At 34.6% G+C, this 25,801-nt stretch overlaps 3 protein-coding genes across 3 annotated transcripts; all 3 read left to right on the forward strand.

Moving 5' to 3' along the window:
- The first annotated feature begins 5,262 nt into the window (after window positions 1–5,262).
- On the forward strand, window positions 5,263–11,967 carry LOC128014468 (aminopeptidase N-like). Its single transcript, XM_052598062.1, has 20 exons — window positions 5,263–5,846; window positions 5,931–6,073; window positions 6,802–6,938; window positions 7,072–7,198; window positions 7,344–7,498; window positions 7,639–7,752; window positions 7,850–7,993; window positions 8,095–8,160; window positions 8,269–8,334; window positions 8,421–8,593; window positions 9,099–9,175; window positions 9,620–9,753; window positions 9,866–9,921; window positions 10,006–10,153; window positions 10,234–10,322; window positions 10,402–10,512; window positions 10,765–10,932; window positions 11,019–11,159; window positions 11,374–11,455; window positions 11,570–11,967. Exons 1-20 carry the CDS (start codon window positions 5,263–5,265, stop codon window positions 11,717–11,719), a joined length of 2,865 nt encoding a protein of 954 aa, XP_052454022.1. The 3' UTR covers window positions 11,720–11,967.
- A 4,094-nt stretch (window positions 11,968–16,061) lies between these two features.
- On the forward strand, window positions 16,062–18,210 carry LOC128014046 (T-cell surface glycoprotein CD1a-like). Its single transcript, XM_052597286.1, has 6 exons — window positions 16,062–16,071; window positions 16,495–16,674; window positions 17,299–17,571; window positions 17,673–17,954; window positions 18,041–18,137; window positions 18,195–18,210. Exons 1-6 carry the CDS (start codon window positions 16,062–16,064, stop codon window positions 18,208–18,210), a joined length of 858 nt encoding a protein of 285 aa, XP_052453246.1.
- A 3,287-nt stretch (window positions 18,211–21,497) lies between these two features.
- On the forward strand, window positions 21,498–24,654 carry LOC128014467 (zinc-alpha-2-glycoprotein). Its single transcript, XM_052598060.1, has 7 exons — window positions 21,498–21,625; window positions 21,875–22,129; window positions 22,409–22,687; window positions 22,882–23,160; window positions 23,242–23,358; window positions 23,460–23,498; window positions 23,600–24,654. Exons 1-7 carry the CDS (start codon window positions 21,571–21,573, stop codon window positions 23,629–23,631), a joined length of 1,056 nt encoding a protein of 351 aa, XP_052454020.1. The 5' UTR covers window positions 21,498–21,570; the 3' UTR covers window positions 23,632–24,654.
- Window positions 24,655–25,801: the final 1,147 nt, after the last annotated feature.

A 25,801-nucleotide genomic window follows, 5' to 3' on the forward strand; every position in this document is an offset into this window, starting at 1 on the left:
TTACAGAAATCTTTGTCATTTATTATTTGGATATTTGAAATCAAAAACATCAATACATTAATTAATTTTTATTTTTTTTAAACAATTTTCAACTTTTGTGCTATTTTGCGGTATAGAGATAGTAAACATTAACAATTACTATTATTCTATACTATTAAACCATTATTTTGATATTGTGAATTTGTGTCTTTAATTAAATGTTTTCATTTGAACATTGTTGTCATAATCAGAATGTCATATCAGACATGACATGACAAATGACTCGCGGTTCAGTGTGGAAGTCAGTTCTCGAATCTGTAACAGCCCTAAATGATTGACAGACTGAGATGAACTTCTACCTCTCATGTGAATTTAAGGGTGTTTCGTGAAACTTATATACTAATAGCTTATAAAAAGGAACCCATTTATAAGAGTCATTTGTTAGCTAATCATAAGGTGATGATATCTAATTAATACCTCACAAAGTTTTCCAGATGGTTGCCAACAGCGATTTACTGTCAGCATTTTTTTTTAGAATTTCAATCTTGGTCTGGAACAGAAAATTAGTGTTCATTAGTGAACATTAAAATTAGTGATGATTTCATAGCTGTGATGCTGACATGTTTACTGTGACATAGCTGTGATGCTGACAAGTCGTTATACCCTTTGGAGGAGAAAATAAATTTGATTGCAATGTGAGTTGGATGCACTTTTCTAGGGATGACATCATTGGCTACCATTGTTGGGTTGGACCATTCAACTCCTTCCTTCTACAGAAGTTCCTGCTGAGCCCTGGAACGAGTATCATCTACCAGACACTCTGGTTCCAGACTACTACAACACCAAGCTCTGTCCTCGACTCCAGATCTATGGGCATGGGGTATGCATCTACTCTTCACTGGCAGTTGAATAGTCCATGCTTTAATCACTGCTAAGATTTACCCACCCCCCCATTATTGGTTATTGTTTTCTAAAGGCTCTCACTCTTTAAGTAGGCTTCTACCTTATATTAAATGACAAACACTAATTCCTAATTTACCTGGCACATTAATATTGGACGACATCACAGGGCATTATGGGTTATATAGGATTTTATACATTGAAAGAGGAAATACTACAAGGGAAAGATCTAAATCACCTCACCACCATAAGTGATTATATGATTGATCATTTTTTGGCAAGATCAGATTATCTGGGACTCATCATCAGTAAACACATTTGGCTGAATTATGAAATGGATGACTATATCATTGCTTAAAATTTGATTTTAAGAATGAAAAATAGTTTTTTTTAACACAAATTAATTCTGATTAACTGAAATGTTAAATGTGTTTGTAATGTTTAATTTAGAACTATTCTCGAGTTTCTAAATGGTTCCAGTGGTAAGATGTGTTGACATATCGTTCTTTCTTTCCATACATGTCATGAAGTTTTTCAGGTAATAGGGCTTTGAGAACAGTTTGACAATGATTAACCTGGCCAAATTATCACCAGGAAAGTTCACTAAATAAATTACATCTTTAATTGCATAGAAAATGGCCTATCCAGGTGCATCTCAATAAATTAGAATGTGGTGGAAAAGTTTATTTCAGTAATTCTACTCAAATTGTGAAACTCGTGTACTAAATAAATTCAGTGCATACAGACTGAAGTATTTTAAATCTTTGGTTCTTTTGATTGTTGAATTGTTGGCCTTCCGGAAAGTATGTTCTTTTACTGTACATGTATTCAATACTTGGTAGGGGTTTGCTTTTATTACTGCCTCAATTTGGTGTGACATGGAGGTGATCAGCTTGTGGCACTGCTGAGGTGGTCTGGAATCCCAGGTTTCTTTGACAGTGGCCTTGAGCTCATCTGCATTTTTTGGTCTCTGATTTTCCTTTTGACAATACCCCATAGAGAATTCAGGTCTGGTGAGTTTGCTTGCCGGTGAAGCACACCAACACAGTAGTCATTTAACCAACTTTTGGTGCTTTTGGCAGTGTGGGCAGTTGCCAAATCCTGCTGGAAAATGAAATCAGCATCTTCAAAAAGCTGGTCAGTATATGGAAGCATGGAGTGCTCCAAAATTTCTTGGTAAATGGGTACAGTGACTTTTTTTTTTTTTTAACACAATCGACCAACAGCAGCAGATGACATTGCACCCCAAATCATCACAGACTCTTGAATCTTAACACTGGACTTCAAGCAACTTCTCCACCCTTCCTCCAGACTATAGGACCTTGGTTTCCAAATAAAATACAAAACTTGCTCTCATCTGAAAAGAGGACTTTGGACCACTGGGCAACTGTCCAGTTCTTCTTCTCCTTAGCCCAGGTAAGACACCTCTGACCTTGTTTGTGGTTCAAGAGAGGCTTAACAAGATGAATACAACAACTGTATCCAAATTCCTTGACATGTCTGTATACCTTGACCCCAGCATCAGTCTATTCATTGTGAAGTTCTCTCAAATTCTTGAATTGAAGGCTGTGGTTCTCTCGGTTGGTTGTGTGTCTTTTTCTTCCACACCTTTTCCTTTCAGTCAACTTTCTGTTAGCATGCTTGGCTACAGCACTCTGTGAACAGCCAGCTTCTTTGGCAATGAATGTTTGTGGCTTACCCTCCTTGTGAAGGGTGTCAATGATTGCCTTCTGGACAACTGTTAAGATTAACAGTCTTCCCAATGATTGTGTAGCCTAAACCAAACTGAGAGACCATTTTGAAGGCTCAGGAAACCTTTGCAGGTGTTTTGATTTGATTAGCTGATTGGCATGTCACCATATTCTAATTTGTTGAGATAAATATGATGTCAGATATTAAATATGAGCCAAAATAACACAAATAAAAGAACTTGAAGACTTAGAGGGCTTTTACACTGGGCTCATTTGCTGCGGTCCGAGCCCGAGGGCGATTGTTCCCGGCGCTGCCCACAGTGTTGGTCTGCTTTCACACTCAATAGAGGTTCGGTCTTGGGTGGTCCCAAGTCAGGTGGTCTTGGAGGACCCACCTCTGGAGGTCCCAGAGGTTACTGAGCAGCCCACTCTCTTTGTCTCACCTATGATCCTTGCCCTGCCGGCTCAACCCAGGCTCTTTGCTTTGCCAGCACCAGCCAAACTCCTTGCCATGCCGGTCTCACTTAAGCTTCCTTCTACGTTGGCCCAGGAGCCTGACACAGAGCCTGCTCCAGTCATGGAGTCTTCAGATTCTCTGTCTTTTCATTACTGATTATCATCAGCTGTTGGTCATTTACCCATTAACTTACCACTATGTATACCATGCTCACTTTGACTTTTGTTGCTGCATTATTGAGCTTGTTACATTTTGTTTTTCTGTTTCATTGTTTTCTTGGAGTTTGCTTTGTGAAAAACCTTGAGGATTACCTTGTGTTTCTGCCCTTGCCTTGTTTTTGGATCTTTGTGTGACAAGGAATAAAGCGACATAGTAGTGGTGTCCCAATTCTTAGTGGAATATTTTCACCACCTACCCCTTGGTAGGTGGAGCGGTAGGGGAAGGGGAAGGGGAAAGGGTATAAAATAGAATTGGGATTAAGCCTTAATCATCCATCACAATGAGAAAAAAACAAATAATATAGTTTTGATGTGCAAAAAAAGATTGTCAGGTTTAATTTCAGCCTCTACATATTAAATTACGGACTATTAAGTCTAGACTATTTAAAACCATGACAGAAAAAAACAGATTATTGTTAGATAATTGTACAGATTATTTTAGTCTAGGAATATAGGCTTAATCTTTTTCAGGGAAACCACCCCTTAATTTTAAATATTCAACAAATTATTGTCACAAAGAATCTGCAACATCTTCAGTTCTAATTGTAGAATATAATTTTGTGAACTTACTGCCTCAGAAAACGACAACAATAATAGGGCAAGATCTGTTTCATATGTGACAGTATGTCAGCAAATTTTTCACAAATCATGGTTGCACAAAAAAAAAAAGATAGCATATCTAGTAATCTCTGATACTATGTTATCGTTGAAGATAGAGCTCTATCAAAGGTCAAGGACCACCAGATGACATCTGAAGTCATCAACTCCATCTCTTTTGACTTTAAAGATGCTAAATATTTAATAGCAAGGTTTCATTTTATTTAATAATAAAAAAAAGATAAATGAAACATTTATAGTATTCAGGAAATTAAAATAATATATTGTCCTGTTAAAAATAATTTATGACACGGCAAATAAAAACTGATAATATACAATCTTTGAGATTGCCAAGGTGAGTTTTATGGAGTCTGGTGACTTTGTTGAACCCCTCATTTATAGCTGTTATGAGTTAATATGATGAGGGTGCGATACTGTAAAGACTGATAATCATTACACCAATGTATTTTCAAATGAATTGTCCATCTTGTCTTATTGGCTATTTTGAGAGATAATAATCTAAATTATAAACGTCATCCCTACAATGTTCCAATGTTCCGCCATAAAAAATACACATATTCCAAAGGCCAAATAATTGTATTACTTTCATCTTTTATTTTAGATTGGTCATCTTTTACATTGGTACTTTTTTCATCTTTTACATTGGTACAATGTTCCTCATTGGTACTTTTTTCATCTTTTACATTGGTACAATGTTCCGCCATAAAAAATACACATATTCCAAAGGCCAAATAATTGTATTACTTTCATCTTTTATTTTAGTTTTGACATATCGAATTTCAAAGTCCAGCTTGATGACCACAAAGAGTGGTATTTTTACAAGATTATTTGTTACTAACCCTGTCCTTTGTTCCTACTTAAGGTGATTTAGCTAAACTATAGGGCCAGAACATCACAGATTATGATTTTAGAAATTTGGAAGGAAATGCAACACCTTGGAATTTTTGTTCTTTTCTTCAAACCATTCCTGAGCAAATGTTGCATTGTGCCAGGGTGCATTATCTTTCTGAATAAGCCTACTTCCATCAGGGAAAGCCATTGGGGTGTATGTGGACTGCAACAATCTTAAGTGGGTTGTATGTAAATAGCAACCAAATTCAACATCCACAAGATTTCCCAGCAGAATATTGCCCAGATCATAACAATGCCAACCTGCCTTCTTCCCATAGTTCCTTAATTGTATCTTCAAAACAGAACATGTGGCCTTAACACATTTGGATAACACAGGTATCAATGACTCTCTGAAACCCTAAGGTTCTAGATGCCCTTTTGTACACTTGAGCTCTGATGTGTTAATGGATGAACCATTAATTCATGTGGGAGGAGAATCTTCCCATGTCTTAAATAAAACCTTGTGCAGTTGTCAGTTTCACTCATCTCATCCTGTCATTGCTGAAACATGGGAAAGGGCTTCTTTATCAGTAAAACTGTCGGGATAGCAGGGATTGTGTTAGCCGCTGGAGCGCTAGCCACAATCATCGCACTCTCTGTGGTCTACTCCCAAGAGAAGTCCAAGAACAATGAAAATGAGGTTAAACCCACAGGTGCAATAACAACATCAGTTCCAACAACAGAACCATCCAATGAACCATGGGACCAGTGGCGCCTTCCACAGGCTCTTAGTCCACAAACCTACAATGTCACTCTGTGGCCACGGCTCCAGCCGGATGCAACTGGACTCTACATCTTCACAGGGCTGTCCAGCGTGGTCTTCAGATGTGTGGAAAAGACAAACCTCATCCTCATTCACTCCAACAAGCTGAACATGACACAGCAACCCACCTTGACAGCACTTGGAAGCAAACCAGCTCCTACCATTGAATCAATTGTGATGCACACAAAAACACAGTATATGGCGATTCATCTGAAAGAAGAATTAACTGCGGGGGAAAGCTACGAGCTCTACACAGAATTTGTAGGCGAGCTTGCAAATGACTTGGGAGGCTTCTACCGAAGTGAATACTATGAGAATGGAGTAAAAAAGTAAGACGTTTCTTTGACTTATCAGTTCTACCTATTCTACAACAGGCTTCACATGTATAGTTAAATCTCTTTGTTCATTTTTAGAGTGGTCGCCACAACTCAGATGCAGGCAACAGATGCCAGGAAGGCATTCCCTTGCTTTGATGAACCTGCAATGAAAGCGATATTCCACATTACTCTTTACCATGATCCAGCAACCGTAGCCCTCTCCAATAGTGTTGTGAAAGGTAAACTATCATTTTATTCTGTACAGGAGCAGTGTTGGGTAACTGCTTTGAAAGTATAGCTTACGAAGCTGCAAGTTAATCATACTTTGAAAAAGTGAAACTACAGTGAAGTAGCAACTTTAAAAAAGTAGTTAGCTACATTAACAGCTAAAAACAAAAAGTAGCTGAAGTTATATAAGGGAACCGCATGACTTTATAAATCTCAATTTGTGTGATATAATCAAATTTGAATGGGTAAATTATATTAAATACAACAGAAATGCTATAATTTACAAAACCTAGACAAAACATAATACACAGTATGGGGAAATTATTTCTGTGAACCTGTTAATTTAAATGAATTGTCAATATGAACTGATTCACCAGAATAAATCAGACATTTCAATGATAAATATGAATGAAAGAGCAAAGTTCAAGATTAATCAATTGATTAGAATGATTCTGACTTTCCTACACTATATATGTGAGAGGACCATTCTAGGAAATCTGATTCAATATAGTCAGAAGAGGACAGTAAGAGTTATATAACATAAGAGTTGGATTGTGTGTTTATTTCTTATGCTTAAAAACAGCAATATAGCCTTTGGTTGCCCTACAAAATACAATTGTGATAAAGTAGTTTAATTATGATAAATCAGTTTGCTCTTTTTCCTTCAAACTGATTTCAAGAAACACAGGTGTTCAATGTTTCATCAGTCAGTGTTTTTTTTTTTTTTTTTTACTTTCAGACGAGGTTAACGTCACCATAGATAACACTCTTGTAACCAGAACAACATTTGAACCGACAGAAGTGATGTCGACATATTTGTTGGCATTTATTGTCAGCGATTTCATCTACATTGAAGAAATAATTGAAGATCTGCAGGTAATAGATCTTTTCACAGGATCCTTAGACAAAACTGGAAAACTTTAATAATGAAACCTGTACAATTTACCAAAGATTTAAAAACAGCATGTGTTCATACTAAAATACAGCATATTGCAATTTATAGAAACAGATTAGAATTTTTGCCCGTCAAGAAGCCATAAATGCAGGACAAGGGGATTATGCGCTCAGTGTGACTGGAAAAATTCTCAGATTCTTTCAGGGCTATTACAATGTCCCCTATCCACTGCCCAAATCAGGTAAGATCCTATGATATGACATATAATTTATGAGGCGATTCATTGGTTATATTATCGAAATGACAATTTACGCAAGACTTGTTTGATACTTAAACCTTTTAAGCTGTTTTTAGACGTTTCCCTCATTCCTCTAAATATTGCACAGATCAAATTGCTCTGCCAGACTTCAACGCTGGAGCAATGGAAAACTGGGGCTTAATTACATACAGAGAGACGGGCCTACTGTATGATGAAGAAATATCCTCAAATGGAAACAAAGAGAGAATTGTTACTATTATTGCCCATGAACTTGCTCATCAGGTATAATGCAGGAGTCCATTTTTCCAATTTGATCTATGAATATGAAATGGTTTATAGACGTTACTTTTATCAACTTCACGACTATAAAATGTACATCCCCTGTAATTCACCTTTTCACCACCATCCTCTTTCTTTTTCAGTGGTTTGGAAACCTTGTGACTATCAGGTGGTGGAATGATCTGTGGCTCAATGAAGGTTTTGCGTCTTACGTAGAATATCTTGGTGCAGATGATGCTGAGCCGGGTTGGAACATTGTAAGTGTTTACGAAAGAGCCAGGGAAATAAAGGATACATTTTAAAAGCTATCCCTAAGAGCAGATGAAATCATAACTGATTATTCCTATCCCACAGAAAGATTTGATCGTTCTTAATGATGTGCACCGAGTTTTTGCCATTGATGCACTGGCCTCGTCTCACCCCTTGTCGTCTAAAGAAGAGGATATCCAAAGACCAGAGCAAATTAGCGAAGTGTTTGATACGATTTCCTACAGTAAGGTAGCGTGGAAACTGATTTCTATGTTGACTATAATGTCTAATAACGAACAACATACAGACTACATGTGGTTTGTCTGATAATGTGGAGTTTATTCCTCTAGGGGGCATCTGTACTTAGGATGTTATCTGACTTCCTGACTGAGACAGTGTTTACTCAAGGCCTCCGGGTAAAAATCCTCTGTACACAATTCTGTGTTGTACTGTAAAATACAAATCTAAAATGCTTTTGTGATGGACAATGCTTTTGTATATTCACATCCAATTTGTTTCAACAGACTTACCTGGATCATTTCAAATACAGCAACACGGTATACACAGACCTTTGGGAGCATCTTCAAAGGGTATGCTGCAAATAACAATGCCATTCAGTCAAGTCATTACCTGATTTGTTGCCAGAAAACATGTGCTCACACCTGAAATGTTGTAGGCTGTGGACAGCAGTGGTACCACTCTTCCCAGATCTGTGCAAGAGATTATGGACCGCTGGGTTCTTCAAATGGGCTTTCCTGTGGTCACTATTAACACTGCAACTGGCCAGATTACACAAGAGCACTTCCTCCTGGACCCTGACACTAAACCAGACAGGCCATCAGAATTTAAGTATGTCAAAAAAAGAATAACAACAACAACAACAACAACAACAAAAAAACTATATATCACAAAGCACCTATTACTTTTTTTCAATTTCAATTACAGCGCAGTTTCCTAGATACTTTAAAGTCTTCTTTTTTTCCAAATTGTGACATTATACTTTAAAAAAAAATTGGTTGCTGATTGGATGGAGTCAGATACTGTAATCTAAATAGGAGATTACAGTTGATTGTAAGAAAAGGGTTGGGATAAAACAGACTAAATGATTGGACAAGTCTGGTATACATCATCAGAGAGAATTCTGGAAGATTGCGATAACATTCTGATAAAAAAAATTATTACATACTTTTTGTAATTAAATATGCAGAGATTAATTGTCCATAATTAGATCAATAACATGCATTTAGAATGAATTCTCTTGACATACCAATTTATTACATATATCCTACTTGATAAATTATCTGTTTGTTAAGCAATGTGGAATAACCATGTGAAAATATTCTTTATTTTTCAGTTATGAGTGGTTAGTACCAATTTCATGGACAAAGAAAGAAGCAGCAGAACCCCTATATTGGCTGTTGGAGAAAACTAGTGAGTTTTAAGATGACAGTGACAGTAATGTACATTTTAATTCTGTCATTACATATTCATGTTGTTCCGAATCCTTATAACTTTGTTTCTAATGTGGAATGCCAAAGGAAAAGTCTAGCAGAATGGCCAAATTGTTCAATTTCATACAATGACCTGGAGCTGTCAAGCTTCAAAATAGCTAAATAGAAGTAGTCCATATTTTTGTATACTTGTACTATATTCCAAATCTTTTGAAAGCATATGATAGCAAGTTAAACAAATATGGACATTCTGTTAAATTTGCTTCACAGAGAAAAGAAAGCTATGATGATGAGTAAATGATGACATGTTTTGGTGAAATTTGCATGTGATTATATTCCAAAATTATCATTCGATGCTAATAAAGGACAACACTGTATTTGCTTTAACTAATCCATGTATTTATGTTCTACATTTCCAATTAAGCTCAAATGGATCAGATGAAAACTAGTGGTGATGTGTGGGTTCTGGCCAACATCAATGTGACAGGATACTACAGGGTTAACTATGATAATGAAAACTGGCAACGCCTACTTACTGTTCTCAGGACATCAAGTCAGGTAAGAAGAATTACATTTAGTAAATTAGCAGGTAGTATTGTTGAAGATACTTACAGCAAGATTTGGATTGTTTTTCAGCATAATAATTAGATTTCGTTTGGATTTCATTTAGAGCATTCCAGTTATTAACCGGGCACAGATAATTGATGATGCTTTTAACCTGGCCAAGTGAGAGCTGAACTTCTTTCTTTAAAGTTTTGAGTGTAATTTCCAGTCAGTCCAAATACTAAAAAGCATCTTTCCCATTTACAGAGCAGGAATTATTGAAACAACATTGGCTCTAAGAACCACACTGTTCCTCGACTCTGAAACGGAGTACATGCCGTGGGAGTCTGCTCTTGATAACCTGGACTACTTTTACCTCATGTTTGATCGCACAGAGGTGTACGGCCCCATGCAAGTAAGTTTGTCTCTAAATATTTCATAATGTCAACTCAGCTGAGCTTGAATTCTAACAATATTTAATTTCATACCTTGCAGACATACGTTGGAAATCAAGTGAAGAATTTGTTTGAATACTTCACAACGCTTACAAATTGGGAGGATGTGCCTCAAGGACATACTGACCAGTAAGTCATGTAAATACACATTTGTTACAATAAATGCTCAGATTTGCTCTCAACTGTATTGATGTCTTTGTATCTGCAGATATAATCAAGTTAATGCACTCAGAGTTGCTTGCAGCACTGGGTATGAAAACTGTACGACTCTCGTCAAAACATGGTTCAAACAGTGGATGGAAAATCCAAATGTCAACCCGTGAGTTTCACTCAATAGAAATCTTTAGAGTGCATCTTAGAGAGTGCATCATAGTTAAAAGGTACATTAAAGCAGAATATTTAATTCTTAGTTTTAAAAGAATATTATTAGTAATGTAATGTAAACAAACAGTTTTAATCATTTTGGACACTCGGTACATTTAAATAAATTCAGTACTTTTGTACTTTTATAGATTTTAAGCTTATTACCTTAAATGAATAAATTATCATTTAAATGTTCTCACTGCTTCAGTATTAAGGCCAACTTGAGGTCCACAGTGTACTGCAGTGCCATTGCTGCAGGTGGTGAGAAGGAGTGGAACTTTGCTTGGGAGATGTTTGAAAAAGCCACTATTGCTTCAGAAAAAGATAAACTGAGAGCTGCATTGGCATGTGCCACCGAGCCTTGGTTACTGAACAGGTGAGCTCACTGCAGCTTAATTCTGACAAATACATACAGTTCTCATTGTATTTAGCTAAACACATGTGCTTCGATTTATGTTGTAGGTATCTCAAATACACTTTGGATCCAGATATAATTCGGAAACAAGATGCCACCTCTACCATCGTCAGCATTGCAAGCAATGTGGTCGGCCAACCATTGGCCTGGGATTTTGTTAGAGCCAACTGGGAGTACATTTTCAATGAGTAAGAAAACAATTTAGGGGACTGCGTTATTGTTTGCTTTAAAATTCTGTTGTTGTTCTCTTGTTGACCTGACTGCTTCTATTGTTCTCATTTGTAAGTCGCTTTGGATAAAAGCGTCTGCTAAATGATTAAATGTAAATGTAAATGTAAATGTAAAATACAGATAGCAGTTTTCCATAACTACATAATATCCACTTCTTTTATTCTCCATTAGGTATGGAGGTGGATCTTTCTCTTTCTCCAATCTGATCAATGGCATCACAAAGAGATTCTCAACTGAATTTGAATTGCAACAGGTATGTGATCTTCCCCAGGACTGCTTTATTTACACATTTTTTACTGTCATCTTGTATAGCTGAAACTTGTATTTACATTTTTTTTAAATCTACTTTCCTGTTTTAAAAACACAGCTGATACAGTTCCGGGATGACTACGCTCACATAGGTTTTGGTTCCGGAACCTTAGCCATTCAGCAATCCATCGAGAGGACTACCGCCAACATCAAATGGGTCGAGAAGAACCAACAAGCAGTCTTAGAATGGTTTAGAAATCCACTGTAACTCTAAAAAATAAGCACATACTGTAGTTTGTTCGCTCTGAGGAGGAGAGGAGCACTGGGACATTGTCTAGCTTGGGCCTAGATGAGCATTAAAATAAATTATTATTTATTATGGATAATGTTGAATCCCAGTATATTCCAGAGCTACTTTCTTCCTATGATGATGTACAGTATACAAATATCTTTCTTTAAGGCATGCCTTGTTATAATTATATGTTTTCCCTTAGATTTTTGTTTTGTAAACAAATTTATTGTTTGTATTGGTTATACTTATAACCTTGCATTTCAGTCACTTGTCATTTCTGTAAAGCTCTAAAAGATTGAGACAAGCCTAACTCAAGGCTGTGAATTCAAGGCTGTTTCATGAATCTTCCGGACTTTTAAGTCAATTGTTAATGAGTTATAATGTGATTATGTCTGATAATACCTCACAAAGTTATCCAGATGGTGGCTAAAGGCAATTTTTAATTATTGTCAACATTTCTTTTATAATTTCAATATTGGTCTGGAGCCTATTCATTTCAGAATACGGCTTAAGATCTAATACAAACATAAAATTACAATGAATAAAATATTTTGGATTACATTAGATGATCTTATGCTTGTTTTTCTGAGCTTTTCCCACGATTCTCAGCGTCACACTCTACTCTAAAGAGTAATGGCTGCATACACATGTCAGGGAAGACACATGCTATAATATATTATCTTAGTGCACCTCAACTTATCAGGTTATCAGATTCTTTCACTGGCTTGTCTCAGTGGTTCACATGTTTGCTAGATAAATCTCTTGGCAGCTTTATGCCTGTTTAACCTTTGTTCTGTCATAAACATGGAATATTACTTCCTGGATCAATAAAGCAATTAATTTATGTGTGTTTGGGCACTACATAATATCCACAAGATTTTTAATTTGTGGGAGATTAAGTCATCAGGTAAACATTGTTTGGACAGTGATAAATGGACAGCTGAAAATATGTAAAGTTTCCCCAAATCCGTTGGCACTATATTTGTGATATACTGTAACAATAATTACTCTCCAGGATAGTAACCACAAGCCAGATGCATTCTACACATGCTCACAAGATCTTTCCATGTTTCGATGAGCCTGCATTAAGGTTTTCTATATCACTCTCATCCATAACAGGGGAATCGTGGCCCTGTTGAATGGAATGGAAATCGGTCAGTTCTACCAAAAACTATTTAGTTTAACACACAATGACTATGTGAAATATTGTAATGCGAACCCTGGGTTTAATAAATCAGGGAACTAGAGCATCTGTAGAAAAAATTCAGACAAAAAAAACAAACTTTTTATAGTTAGATTGATTTTATATAAATAGATAGACAAACAGAACGATATCTAATAAAAAAAGAATCTAATTTACAGCTTGTTGTATTTATTCAGAGAAAGTGGACACTGTTCTTGATGGACAACCTGTTGCTGTGACAACATTTGAACCCACAAAGAACATGTCCTCTTATCTATTGACACTGGTTGTCAGTGACTACACAAATGTTACATCAGCATATAACACTTTTGTACGACCATCATTCATCTTCCATGAGCTGTAGAGCTGCTTTAAATATAAAAAGATAAAAAGATAAAAATCACACATTTATTGACCATAAAATGTACCTTAAAACATATTTACTCATGGTCCATATGACCAAAGTATGTTTGCTCTGAACAGATATGAATATGGCCTCGTAAGAAAGCCATCGAAGACCACATTCACTCTCTAAATTAGGTAGGTTTACCATCTTTTGAAGATCATTGCCTGGGGGAAAATAATATGTTAGGTTTTTAAAATCTCTAACTTGAAGACCAGATTGCCAGATTTTCACCTTGGGGCGATGCAGAATTGGGGGCTGTTGGTGACGTACAGGGACACCTTACATATGATCCAGTCATTTCCTCTGATGCAAACAAAGAGAGAACAGCCACCATGATAGTCCAATATCTGGCACACATGGTCCTTGCATTTATATAAATAAAATATGTGATATTATAGGTTTAAATGCTAATAATATGTTTAATACAATAATAATTGTGACTCTAAAGTGGTGGAATGAAGTTTGGTTTTAAATGAAATATATCTTCAACTTTGCTGAACCAGATAACGTTACTGGAACGTGGTGAGTGTAATATTACACAAACTAATGAACTTTTAATGGACTTCTGCTTCTGCCAATGGTTGGTTAACTAAAATAATATTTACCAGCTTTAAACCTTTATTTACATCTTTTAAAGGGCATTTCTTTTAATAATTAGCACGCAAATAATTTGATTAATATTCACATGCAAATTACTCCGGAATCCAAACTAACTCAAAACGTTTGTCAGTACTGCCATCTCGTGGTTGATTAATCACTCTCTCTCTCTCTCATTTATCACCTCTAGGCTGTTGATAAGTCTGGAGTGTCAAAGAAACAATGGACCGCTGGGTTCTTCAGATGGGCTTTCTGTGCTGGTCCGCTAACCTGATTTTACCAAGTGAGACATGTTCCTGGGACAACATCGTTGTCGACCCTGGAACAACATTGTGATTAACCAATCAGATTTGAAGAACCAGTTTATAGATTTTGTGAAGTTTATGCTTAAAATCAGTGTTTGGTGCTTGTACATCAGTGTCATTCATCTATCATTTCCTCTGATTTTAGGGATTACTCATGGTTAAGGTTAGGTTTAGGTGTAGGGATATGGTTAAGAATATATTTTTGGAGTAAAATGTTGTTCCAGGGTCAACAAAATATGTTGACCTAGGAACACATCGGACTTGGCAAAATCAGGACGTGCTTCTGTGGTCACTGTCAACACTACCACAGGACAGGTCTCTCAGATGCACTTCCTTCTGGATTCAGAGGCCATCTCTCATTCAAGTAGGATTCATCTTCAAATCTAGCTAAGCAGATTGTATTGTATTTTTTTTTTTAGATCTGTTTCCTTTGGTTTCACTCTGATATGAAGACAACTGGAAATCTGAAAGTCACCAGATATTACTGAGTGAACTATGACACTGAGAACTGGGAGCGTCTCCTGAATCAACTGACTGAGGACCGTGAGGTAAAGACACATGAGTGAAATCACAGACCCAGTTCGAATTAATATATTTGACCACATTTATTTTAAGATTATTGTTGAAGATTGGTCACATTTTGGTCTCCTAGTCATACTATCCAGTGTTGTACTGCATATTGCATGAATATTGTTCTATGGGAACATATAGAAATTTGTATTAGGAAAATAATTTTAATGCAAAATGTTTTTGTTATTCCCATAAATATCGGTCATGGATACACGCTTGATGCATCAGATCCATAAACAGGACGCTACTTTTGTCATTCGACACTCTCAGCATTTCCTGACCCGACCTGATATTTAGATTTTTTATTTGTTTAGCATGGACAGCTGTGCGCAAACAGAAGCACACACACACATATAGGCTACTATTCATATATACATATATATATATATATATATACACAGTGTTGGGGGTAACGCATTACAAGCAACTCGATTTACATAATCAGATTACTTTTTTCAATTAACTAGTAAAGTAACGCATTACTTTTTAATTTACAAGAAAATATCTGAGTTACTTTTTCAAAAAAGTAACGCCAGTTTCTTTGTTTTTCCATTTATTGACTGACAAGTCTCCAGTCCCCATACTGAGAGAAATCAGAAGTACAGAGGCGTTGTGTGCACTGTGTGAACATGATGTAGTTCTAGACTAAATGTGAATGTGTATTTAATCATCCTACTCACAAAAGAATTTAGAGTTAGTATTCATCAAAATGAATTAAAACAGTGAAATACAAATTTAAAATATGACACAAACCTGCAATAAATAAATGTTAAATAACACAAATGTATCTAATCCCATTTTATTAACTTTGCTGCTGTCCTTTGATGATCCAGTTCAACCATACTAATAAGCAGAAATAACTTTAGATAAACTAACAATTGTGCTTCATTGTTTTTTTTTTATTGCTGAAGAGTGTTGAATCTTTTTCTCCTGTGTGCTACTGTACAGACGTGAATTTACTTTTCCTTCAGCCTGAGGTTTATTCTTTACACTTTTTGGTGTGAAAGGGCTTTTACATTTGCTATAAATAGAACTTCTTATATTAAAAACAATCAAGCCCTGCTCATATTTAAAAAGTAATGCAAAAGTAACGCAATGCATTACTTTCCATAAAAAGTAACTAAATAACGTAATTAGTTACTTTTTTGGGGAGTAACGCAATATTGTAATGCATTATTTTTAAAAGTAATTTTCCCCAACACTGTATACATATAATGTATATGTAATTCCAGTAATGTATTTATCTCAAACGCTGTAATGGAAACTCGTATGTACCTGTAGGCTATAAACCTTAATTAAATGATTTAATAATCTGTTAAAAATAAATAGCCTATGTACCTGTACGATCAGTTTGCAGGTCATGGACTTTAGGACAGAGGAGCGAGGAAACATCTTAACTTTTTATTAGCTTTAAAAAAATAAAAAGAAAGCTCAAATTTGAGCTCAAATTATTTGAGAAAGTACCGATTATTTGTAGTTTTAATAACGGATGTCCCATACAGGACATTTGTAGTTTAGTTCCAGCAGTATTGAAAGATTGATTGTTTAAATAAAAATTATCATTGATGTCTTATATTTTATTGTAAAGTGTTGTCATTATTCCAAAATTACATTAAAATAAAGCCCCTACTAGTATCCACTGTCACTATTGAACCTCACACTAATTGACATGCTTTATCTGCTGTTTCAGGTTCTCATACTTTGATGGGGCTTGCAACATACATTACAGGAGAAGGAGCATTTTGTGCTTCACTTATGTTGGATGACATTACTGTAGGATATTATAATTCAGTAACAAAGATCTATGTTGCAAGAGGGAATGATACAAATGAAGATGATGTCATAGCTCCAAATTACCTCAAGATTGTAAGTGAGAATCTACTTGTTCATTTCCTAGAAAGATCACATCGCCTGAGACCTGTCAACAGCACAGAAAGTAAAAGTAAGTTCAGTTGGCTAAAGTGATCAGATATTGCATGAATACTTTAGGTCACTGCATGATTGTGTGTGATCTTTATGTTTGAAAGATATGTAAAAACATTAAGAAAATGATGTTAAGTAAAAAAGCATTTGGTTTTGTAACATGTACACTGTTAGTTTACAATAGATGTGATGAAATGATTCATTTGATTCACACTCAAAATAAATGATTTATTTGTTTTATTTTGCACATGGAGAAAAAACAAGTTTTGTCTCACAGGCCTACTTCATTGTGATTCAATTCAATATCTCAATTCAATTCAATATCTCCACCCACTATTTAAACAATTAATTATATTAGACATTATTATCTGTCGACAGGATTGATTAGCTAACTAACCACATCAACTAATGAGTCTCATAATCAAAAGAAAATTCTCACTTTCACTTTTCCTTTCAAAAAGTGCCACATTGCTGTGCGGATTATTCTGCTGTGGTGACCCCTGATGGGAGCTAGCTGAAAGATAAACCTCAAAGGGCTGTGGCCAAATGTGTTGCGTTTATTTCCTAACAGGTTACGAAGTTCATCAGGTGATGGGTCTTTGTGAACAGAGTGACAATAAACATGGACATATAATAAGCAAAACTGCTTACAGAGGCTCAGCGTTTGATGAGCGTTTTTTCGATGGCAATTTCACATATCAGGTATTTTCAAATTACACACAGTCAGAAGTAAACCACAAATTAGAATTGTCCAAGCAGCTTCATGAGAAGGTGTATTACCCTGCCTGCATAAAAACACTGAAGAATTACCTTAAAAAGAGAGAAACTCAACTAAGCAGAAAAGGTATAACACAAACTGCCATCAATAGCCATACTTTTTTTTTTTTTTTTTTTTTAGGTATAATTCCCTTATCACTAATTTTCTCTGCTTCTTTCTTTCTGTAGTAAAGCCCAGAGCCAGACTCCTCCAGAAAGCAAACTCAGATTCTGGAGGGTCTCGTGTGAGTTGTTTGGCAACAGGATTTTACCCTCGTCACATCAACCTGACTCTGTTCAGAGACGGGCAGCCTGTATCTGATCATGAGATCACTGGAGGAGATCTGCTGCCCAATGATGACGGGACGTACCAGATGAGGAAGAGTCTGGAGATCAGAGCTGAAGACAAACACACATACACCTGCTCTGTCACACACCTCAGTCTGGACAACAAACTGGACGTCACTTTGGGTAATAAGCTCTTACAGAACACACAATCTAACAATTAAAACAAACACAATTGAAGTCAATCTCTCAGTCTGTGGCTGATGTTGCAGAGCTTGAACACGGGGAACCATTTAAATCAGTGATTCCTTCAGTTCTGACTGTTTTGGCTCTGGTGTTGGTGTCTGGAGCTTCAACTGCAGTAAAGAGGTGTGAAAACATTGTTACAGAACTGTGTTTATAAACATTTTGTGAACTTTTTTTCAGAATCGGAACCAGTTGAATCGTTTAAATCGACGATTTTCTTAGTGCTGATAGTTTTGGCTCTGGTTTTGGTGTTTGGGATTGGAGTCATCATATGCAAGACGAGAAATCAAGGTAGGACAAAAAATGAAAATCAATGAAAATTAGTCTAAAATACTTGATTTTTATGAATAACACGCTTTTGATTTTGTAGATTCAACCCAAAATGTTTATTTTGCTGCTTCTAGTAAGTACATTGTTTAAACTTTTTTTTTCTAAGTATATTAATTGAATGATTTTTATTATCTTTTTGCATATTCAGATCATTGATTAAACTTTTTTTCAGCATCTGCAGAACAAGAAACAGCAAAATAATCAAATTAAATATAATAACTTGAAGCTACATGGATCAACATTTTCAAACCATGAAAAAATGAGCTCTGACAGATCTTTATGATGAAAGATAATAAAGATATCAGATGTCAAGAGTAAAATGTGAGGATTCAAATGTCAAAGAGTTCAAAATGGTTAGTTTTTATGTTGTGGTCTGCACAAATCTTTTTAATTTAACACAATCTGTCAATTTGAAAGCGCCTTTCTGCACTTTAAATATATGAATATTTCAATTGCTATTCTGAAATTTTAACACAGACCATAAAAGTGTTGTTTAAATCACCAATTCTAAAAACTTCAGTTGAAATTATTGAATTCATTGACAATTTGTTGTATTTTCTGTACAGCAAATGAGTAAGACTTGTCTCTTTTGTTTTGTAATTGTGATTTGTCTTTTAGATTTTGGTCTGATATTAGTTCCTTTTTTTTTGTTCAAAGAAATGTTAATCACTCTCTTTTCCCTCACTGTAGTCCTTGATTCTATTCAAAGGAAAACAGATCATAATTATTGTTTAGTTGTGCATATGTATGTTTTTTTTTCTTTTTTCTAATTTTCTTTTTTTTTTCTCTTACATAGTGTCTTAAAGATCGAGATTGCTCTTATTTCTTGTGTATGTGTACTTAATTGTTAAAATTTATTGTAATGTTCAGAAAAGTTTGGGACATTCTGCGTGAGAGCACCCTCCGGCTTTGAGTATATGAAACATGTATTAGAGTACTTAACACTGTTGTCTTTTTGAATTTAAATCTCATTTCATTCACAGTTGCCCTTGAAAATGTCTACGTGAACACAATTGACTGAAAAAGTGCGGGGGGTGAATTTATGTCCCTCAGGTCCCCTGTGCATTCTGGGCCTTTGTGGAAATGTATTTCACATAATTTAAACTCATAAGCTTAATTGTTGAGTGATTTCCTGATGAACTGTGAACCATTTAACACTAGATGTTCAGATCTTTAATAGCAAATTATCGGTTGTATATAATAAAGAAACATTAATTTATAAAATAAGGAGCTGAAGTCATTAAAAAAACAAAGCTAAAGTTTAACACACCTTTGTCTGGACAACAAACTGGACATCACCTGAGGTAATGATAAGGTCATACAACATAATCAAGACATAATCGTACTCAGGTCAATCTCTCAGTCTGTGGTTGATTGGTTCTGACAGTTTTAGCTCTGATGTTGATGTGGCTCTGGATGTGTTGATGTGCAGGAATGACAAGAACTGATATATGAGTATACATACAAATAATGAACGTTAATGATTTTAAACAAACAATCTTCCTTTCTATTAAATATGGTTAATATTGCTTTTGGTAGTTTAGTTTAATATAGAGCACTGAATAAAATTAGGTGAATTATAGTAAGTTTAGGATTTTGTCATCATTGTACACTCATTAAATATTATATTTCATTTGTGGACACAACATTTATGTCAATGTCATGAAACATTTTTTATACAGCAGACAAAAATATGTTCTGGCAAAGTGTCATAATGGTTTCTTTTTCTTCCTTTTCTTTTTCAGTAAATCTTGTTCACTCCTTTCCTAATTTGGCATATTCAATCAGTAAATGTACATTACTACAGTTCCCACTATAATTATGTCTTCAATTCTTGTCAGTCAATATCAATTAGATTTTTTTTTTTTTGCTGACCTAAATAGAAAGTTGAAAAAAAGTTTCACATGTAGATATTTTGAGACAATAATACACTAACTAGCCTACTATTTTTTTATTAATTTATTTGTATGTATTTTTATAGTGTGACATATTGTATCCTTCAAACTTAAAATCATAAAAAAGTCAGTTTTCTTAATTAAGGTCATTCTTGTAATTTATATTGTAATAATTATTAAAAGCAATGTTGTAATCATTTTTATTATTTTATTTTTATTCATAAAACAATACCTGTTAAAAGTCCAGAGGAGTCTTGATTAATTCTATTTTTTGGTTTGACCAACAATTTGATGTCATAACTGAACAACTCTAATACACAGAGCCATTACATATAGTGTATTGATAAAATTGTTATTTGTATAATAATCATTTTAAAAATGTTTATGTTTCATAGTTTGTCTCTCAATTTTTATCATGATATTTTCTTATAAATAAAATTATTTAAATATGAGCTGTGATTCCCTGAATTTAATAAGCCTCTGTTTTGGATAACATCACAGTCAGAGATATACGAGTGATTATGTAGGAAACTGCAGATAAATGTGTGTAATCAATTGCATGAATGTACAAAAGAATGAGAAACTTGTTTTATGATGTGTATAAATGACTAGATGATGTGGAGGTTGTACAAGTAGTTTTGAGAATTTCATTTCTGATTTGAGAAATGCACCAAAGTGACTGAGAAAAACTGTAACGAAACAAATACAGTAAAGCTTAAGGATGGGACAAAGCCAAAACATCAAACAAACAAACAAAATCTACTGGAACACATCAACTTCTGCCACCACAGCAGGAGTAGCCCAACAAGTTTCCTCTTTCCTATTTAAATATATAAATGTGCAGACTGGGTGTATCCCTTTAATAATTTTTTTTTTTTACAACCACAGACCGAAAGGGTAGCAATATTTGATTTTTGCTTATGAGTTTGTGTGTGAAAGTGACTTTTCGTTTCGTTTGAAAAAAATATTATTTGCTTGGGCCATTAGACACAGGCCTAATGGTGCAGAAAGTATCAATGAATTATCCCATTTTCACGCACACAAACGCCGTGAACACACACCCCGAGCAGTGGGCAGACATGGTAGCCATGAGAGTGGAGGGAACGCTGATTATTCACTCAAACAATTCCTACCTGAGACTCAAGAACCAGGAACATTTGGGTTCTCTATGGTTTTGGTTACAAGGCATTAGGCCACGCCTACCCTCTTTTCAAGGTTAGTTCCGAGAAGGGAGGAGCTATTTTGCAGGTCTAAATAGACAACCAGTCGAGACAGATGGTGTAGTTTCGCTTAAGGTTTCTATTAGAAAATGGTAGGTTAAATATCAGGATATGGCTATAACTCTTATCCTGCTTGTGCTGTTCGTTCCAGCAGTTACTTCGAAGGGTAAGATTTAAAATAAGGATACTCTAAAGGTTAGCTCGTAATGTATTTTAAAACATTTGTCGAGATGAATACGTCATGTGAACGATAGGCCTATCGTTTATTTTTTTAGTCCATATTACATGGACTTTTTCTTTACAATATCTATCATGTTTTTTAATTCAATCTCATATTTACACAATATTTAAATCACTAAGTGAAGTGCGCTTGCTGATTTCACAACTATAATAAAATACTTTTTTTTTTTCACAGGTTCACATTCTCTGAGTTTGCATGCAACATACATTAAAGGAAACACATTATTTCCTGAATATAGTTACACGCTTATGTTGGATGATGTTGTATTAGGACTCTTTAATTCAAAGACATGGACATATGTTCCAAGAGGAAATACTACGGATGAAGATAATGTGATTGACCCACAACATCTCCACACCGTTAGTAAAAATATGTATGATGATTTTGTGGAGAGGTGGATTGTGATGGACGGGGGTAACCTTACTGGCAGTAAGTAAAGAAGGTCTGAAATATAATTTGAAAAAAACTAAAACCACTTATGTGATGAACACAGGCTTGTTATGAGTGGGTTGGTACCCTCACAAGTTTTGTTTCCAATACAGTAATACCTGTATTGGAAATTTTAACTTAATAAATGTAGGCTACCAGTAATAATGGAGTATTTAGTTACTACAACAGCCGTTATACAACTTGCTAGCCAAGCTACTGTCGTTGAAATTAATTGCTACTAACTTTCTTTGGGGAATCTTATACGTTATGTCCATTCAGGTCTTCAGGTTCATCAAAAGATGGTTCTGTGTGAACTGTTAAACAATGACAAGCCAGGACAAATGATGACCAGGAGTGCTTCCAAGGGCCTCACCACAGATGAACTCCGTTATCTTGATGGCAAATTTTATTATCAAGGAACTTCGTATGTCACACAGCAGGAGCTCGAACCTTATCTGGAACTGTCCAAGTTCTTTCATGAGAATGTGTACTACCCAGCTTGCATAAACACACTGAAAAATTACCTCAAGAAGAGAGGAAATCAAGTCAACAGGAAAGGTATGTATTCCAATCTAGCAGAAAATTAAGAAAATAAGGTTTTTAATTGACAGACCTAAAATATTTAGGACATAAAAAATGGGTTTATCAGAGCAAAGACTAAATATGCTTTGTCTGCAATGTGTAAAATGATCTGATTTACTGCCTTAATTGCATTTACTGTATCTCCTGCTTTCTGCCCCTTCCCTGTATAGTAAAACCCAGATTTAAATTAATCCAGAAAGCAAAGTTAGATGGAGGGTCTCGTGTGAGTTGTTTGGCAACAGGATTTTACCCTCGCCACATCAACCTGACTCTGTTCAGAGACGGGCAGCCTGTATCTGATCATGAGATCACTGGAGGAGATCTGCTGCCCAATGATGACGGGACGTACCAGATGAGGAAGAGTCTGGAGATCAGCAGAGCAGACACACACACATACACCTGCTCTGTCACACACCTCAGCCTGGACAACAAACTGGACATTGATTTAGGTAATGATTTAAAATGATAAAATATCCCATTATCCCCGAGTTTCTAATTTGTTTGTGACCTTTTTAACATCTTTGTTTCAGAATTTGACCATAGTGAACCGTTTAAATCATTGATTCCGTCAGTGCTGATAGTTTTGGCTCTCGTTTTGGTGTTTGGGACTGGACTCATCATATATAAATGCAGATGGAGACGAGCAGGTAATACAAGAACTGAAGTGAATGATAAATCATTCAGTGACTTTACATATACATTTTTTTAATTGGCATTAATACTTCTGTTTTTTTTATTTTCTTTCAAGTTATAGCTTCCATTAAGAATGATTATTCTTCTGCTTGTAGTGAGTATATCGTTAACTTTTGATAATGCCATTTGTTTACAATTCTGGAAAAATAAAATGATTTAATTTAATTTTAAATCAATCAATAAATTATTTTACAGCATCTGAAGAAAACATGGATGCAGCATCTTGAAATTAATGTCAATTCTACGAAGCTATTTTTTTTCTTCAATATTTTACTGTAGATTCATACAAAAGTTTTGTGCAGTCATCATTTAAATGTTTTGTGTCTTAAATTTGTAGAATTGTTTTTTTTTTTGAGTTCTACAACCTTACCAATGTCAGAACTATGGACGTGTCTGTGTGTTTTTTCCCCTCTGTCCCAGTTTCTGTCTGTCCTTAATCGTTGATTAGTTCCCAGGTGTGTCTCCTTGTTAGCCTGTCTTTATAAGCTATGTCCTTTCAGTTCAGTTTGGTTGGGTCTAACATTTTCATATGTGTGTCTTCTGTCTGTTCTCCATGTTGGATATATGCCTTGTAGGATTAATTATTCTTAGATATATGCCTTGTAGGATTAGATTATTCTTGGCAGCGTATAGTGACAACCAAAGCAGTGACAATAGCAGCTCTTCTTTCTTTTAGTACTCAAAACAATTTGGACTTAAAACCAAAGATTAATTGAGATTATAAATGAGTATTTACAAGCAACTAAAAATGAGGAAAGTAAAAACATAGGTCATGAATTAGGAGGCAACAATAGTAGTGTTGACACAGGACCATCTGAATAGAACAGTGTAAACTTAAACTTGTTTGACTTGTTACAAAACTTGGTATTCGACACAATGACTAAATTTGTCTGCAGAGAACATGTCTTTATTGCTTTATTGCCTGATAACATGACATATATTTTTTTAATTTTCTGAATGTGCTGCCATTTCCAACAGTTGTTTTAACAGGTAGGATTTCAGATTAAGTACAGTATACAGGTGCTGTGTATATGCTTATTTTAAACATATACAACATGTTAATATTGTTTTAGTTTTGTTGTAGGATCTCAACAGACTGTTTTGCAAAGATACTTTTGTCATTATAACAGTACTTTGCAAATATATTTTTCTTTTTCTCCTTTGTACCAGACGAGGAAGATTATTTGATTATTGTAGCATTGTATGATTATAATTGTAATATAAAAAATAAAAGTTGAAATATTAATAAAGTTAATTCATACATGACTTTTCCATTAATTACATTTATGCATTTAGCAGATGCTTTTTATCAAAAGCGACTTACCGTGCTTTTTTTTTATTAATTGTTTTTTACCAGTATGTGTGCCCATCATTAACACTCTGTTGATTACAAGCTAATTTAGGAATGGACATAACCATAATGTTCATTCTTGTAATGAGATTACACATATTCCACAGTTCAAATTTTTTTTCTGACACTTGGTTTTACTATAGTAACCATAATTTTACCATGGTATTTTAGTTGAATCACAACAATATATTTACTATTGTGTTGGGCATTATATTTATATATTATATAGTGTTCCTGTAGCTAAATTGGTAGAGCACTGCGTTACAAAGCGCAAGGATGGGGGTTCAATTCCCCGGGAACACATGATATGTAAAAATTAATAGCCTGAATGCACTGTGAGTCGCAACTGCTAAATGCATACGTTTAATTTAAATTTAAAATTTACAGTACAACCATGCAATTGTAAATGATTATCAGTCCGGCAAGAACAGTAGGACTACTAGTGTTTTTAAAGAGAAAAATACATTGGCTAAGTTGTGTTTTATTGTTTCTTTCAGAAATAGGCTTTATAATAAACACTGTAATTATAGCTAGGCTAATTTAGTTTCCCTCTCTCCACAATAATCCTTTCAATTAACAGTATTTAGAAAATTATATATATATATATATATATATATATATATATATATATATATATATATATATATATATATATATATGTATATATATATATATATATATATATGTATATATATATATATATATATATATATATAAATATAAATATATATATATATATATATATATATATGTATATATATATATATATATATATGTATATATATATATATATATATATGTATATATATATATATATATATATGTATATATATATATATATATATATATATATATATATATGTATATATATGTGTGTGTGTTTGTGTGTGTGTGTGTGTGTGTGTTCTTGACATCAGGGATGTGTCCCTACCAATATCCAGCGAGTGCCAAACTGTCCCTAGCAATAGTTTTGATCAAACATTTAAATAGTTGGATGTTTTTGTAATTTTTGAAGCATCTGAAATGACATAGCTTACTATTGATAC

The sequence above is a fragment of the Carassius gibelio genome, chromosome B25, assembly GCF_023724105.1.
Source record: "Carassius gibelio isolate Cgi1373 ecotype wild population from Czech Republic chromosome B25, carGib1.2-hapl.c, whole genome shotgun sequence".
In the NCBI taxonomy this organism is placed as follows: Eukaryota; Metazoa; Chordata; class Actinopteri; order Cypriniformes; family Cyprinidae; genus Carassius; species Carassius gibelio.

What these genes read in the sequence shown, in the direction of transcription:
- LOC128014468 (XM_052598062.1), top strand. Translation starts at nt 5,263, where the DNA reads ATGGGAAAGGGCTTCTTTATCAGTAAAACTGTCGGGATAGCAGGGATT. An exon ending in CCCATGAACTTGCTCATCAG is followed by an intron (nt 7,499 to 7,638) that starts GTATAATGCAGG and finishes TTTCTTTTTCAG; the next exon opens with TGGTTTGGAAACCTTGTGAC. An exon ending in CCTCAAGGACATACTGACCA is followed by an intron (nt 10,323 to 10,401) that starts GTAAGTCATGTA and finishes TTGTATCTGCAG; the next exon opens with ATATAATCAAGTTAATGCAC.
- LOC128014046 (XM_052597286.1), top strand. An exon ending in AACTCAACTAAGCAGAAAAG is followed by an intron (nt 17,572 to 17,672) that starts GTATAACACAAA and finishes TTCTTTCTGTAG; the next exon opens with TAAAGCCCAGAGCCAGACTC. An exon ending in CAAACTGGACGTCACTTTGG is followed by an intron (nt 17,955 to 18,040) that starts GTAATAAGCTCT and finishes CTGATGTTGCAG; the next exon opens with AGCTTGAACACGGGGAACCA.
- LOC128014467 (XM_052598060.1), top strand. Translation starts at nt 21,571, where the DNA reads ATGGCTATAACTCTTATCCTGCTTGTGCTGTTCGTTCCAGCAGTTACT. An exon ending in AAATCAAGTCAACAGGAAAG is followed by an intron (nt 22,688 to 22,881) that starts GTATGTATTCCA and finishes TTCCCTGTATAG; the next exon opens with TAAAACCCAGATTTAAATTA. An exon ending in ATGCAGATGGAGACGAGCAG is followed by an intron (nt 23,359 to 23,459) that starts GTAATACAAGAA and finishes TTTTCTTTCAAG; the next exon opens with TTATAGCTTCCATTAAGAAT.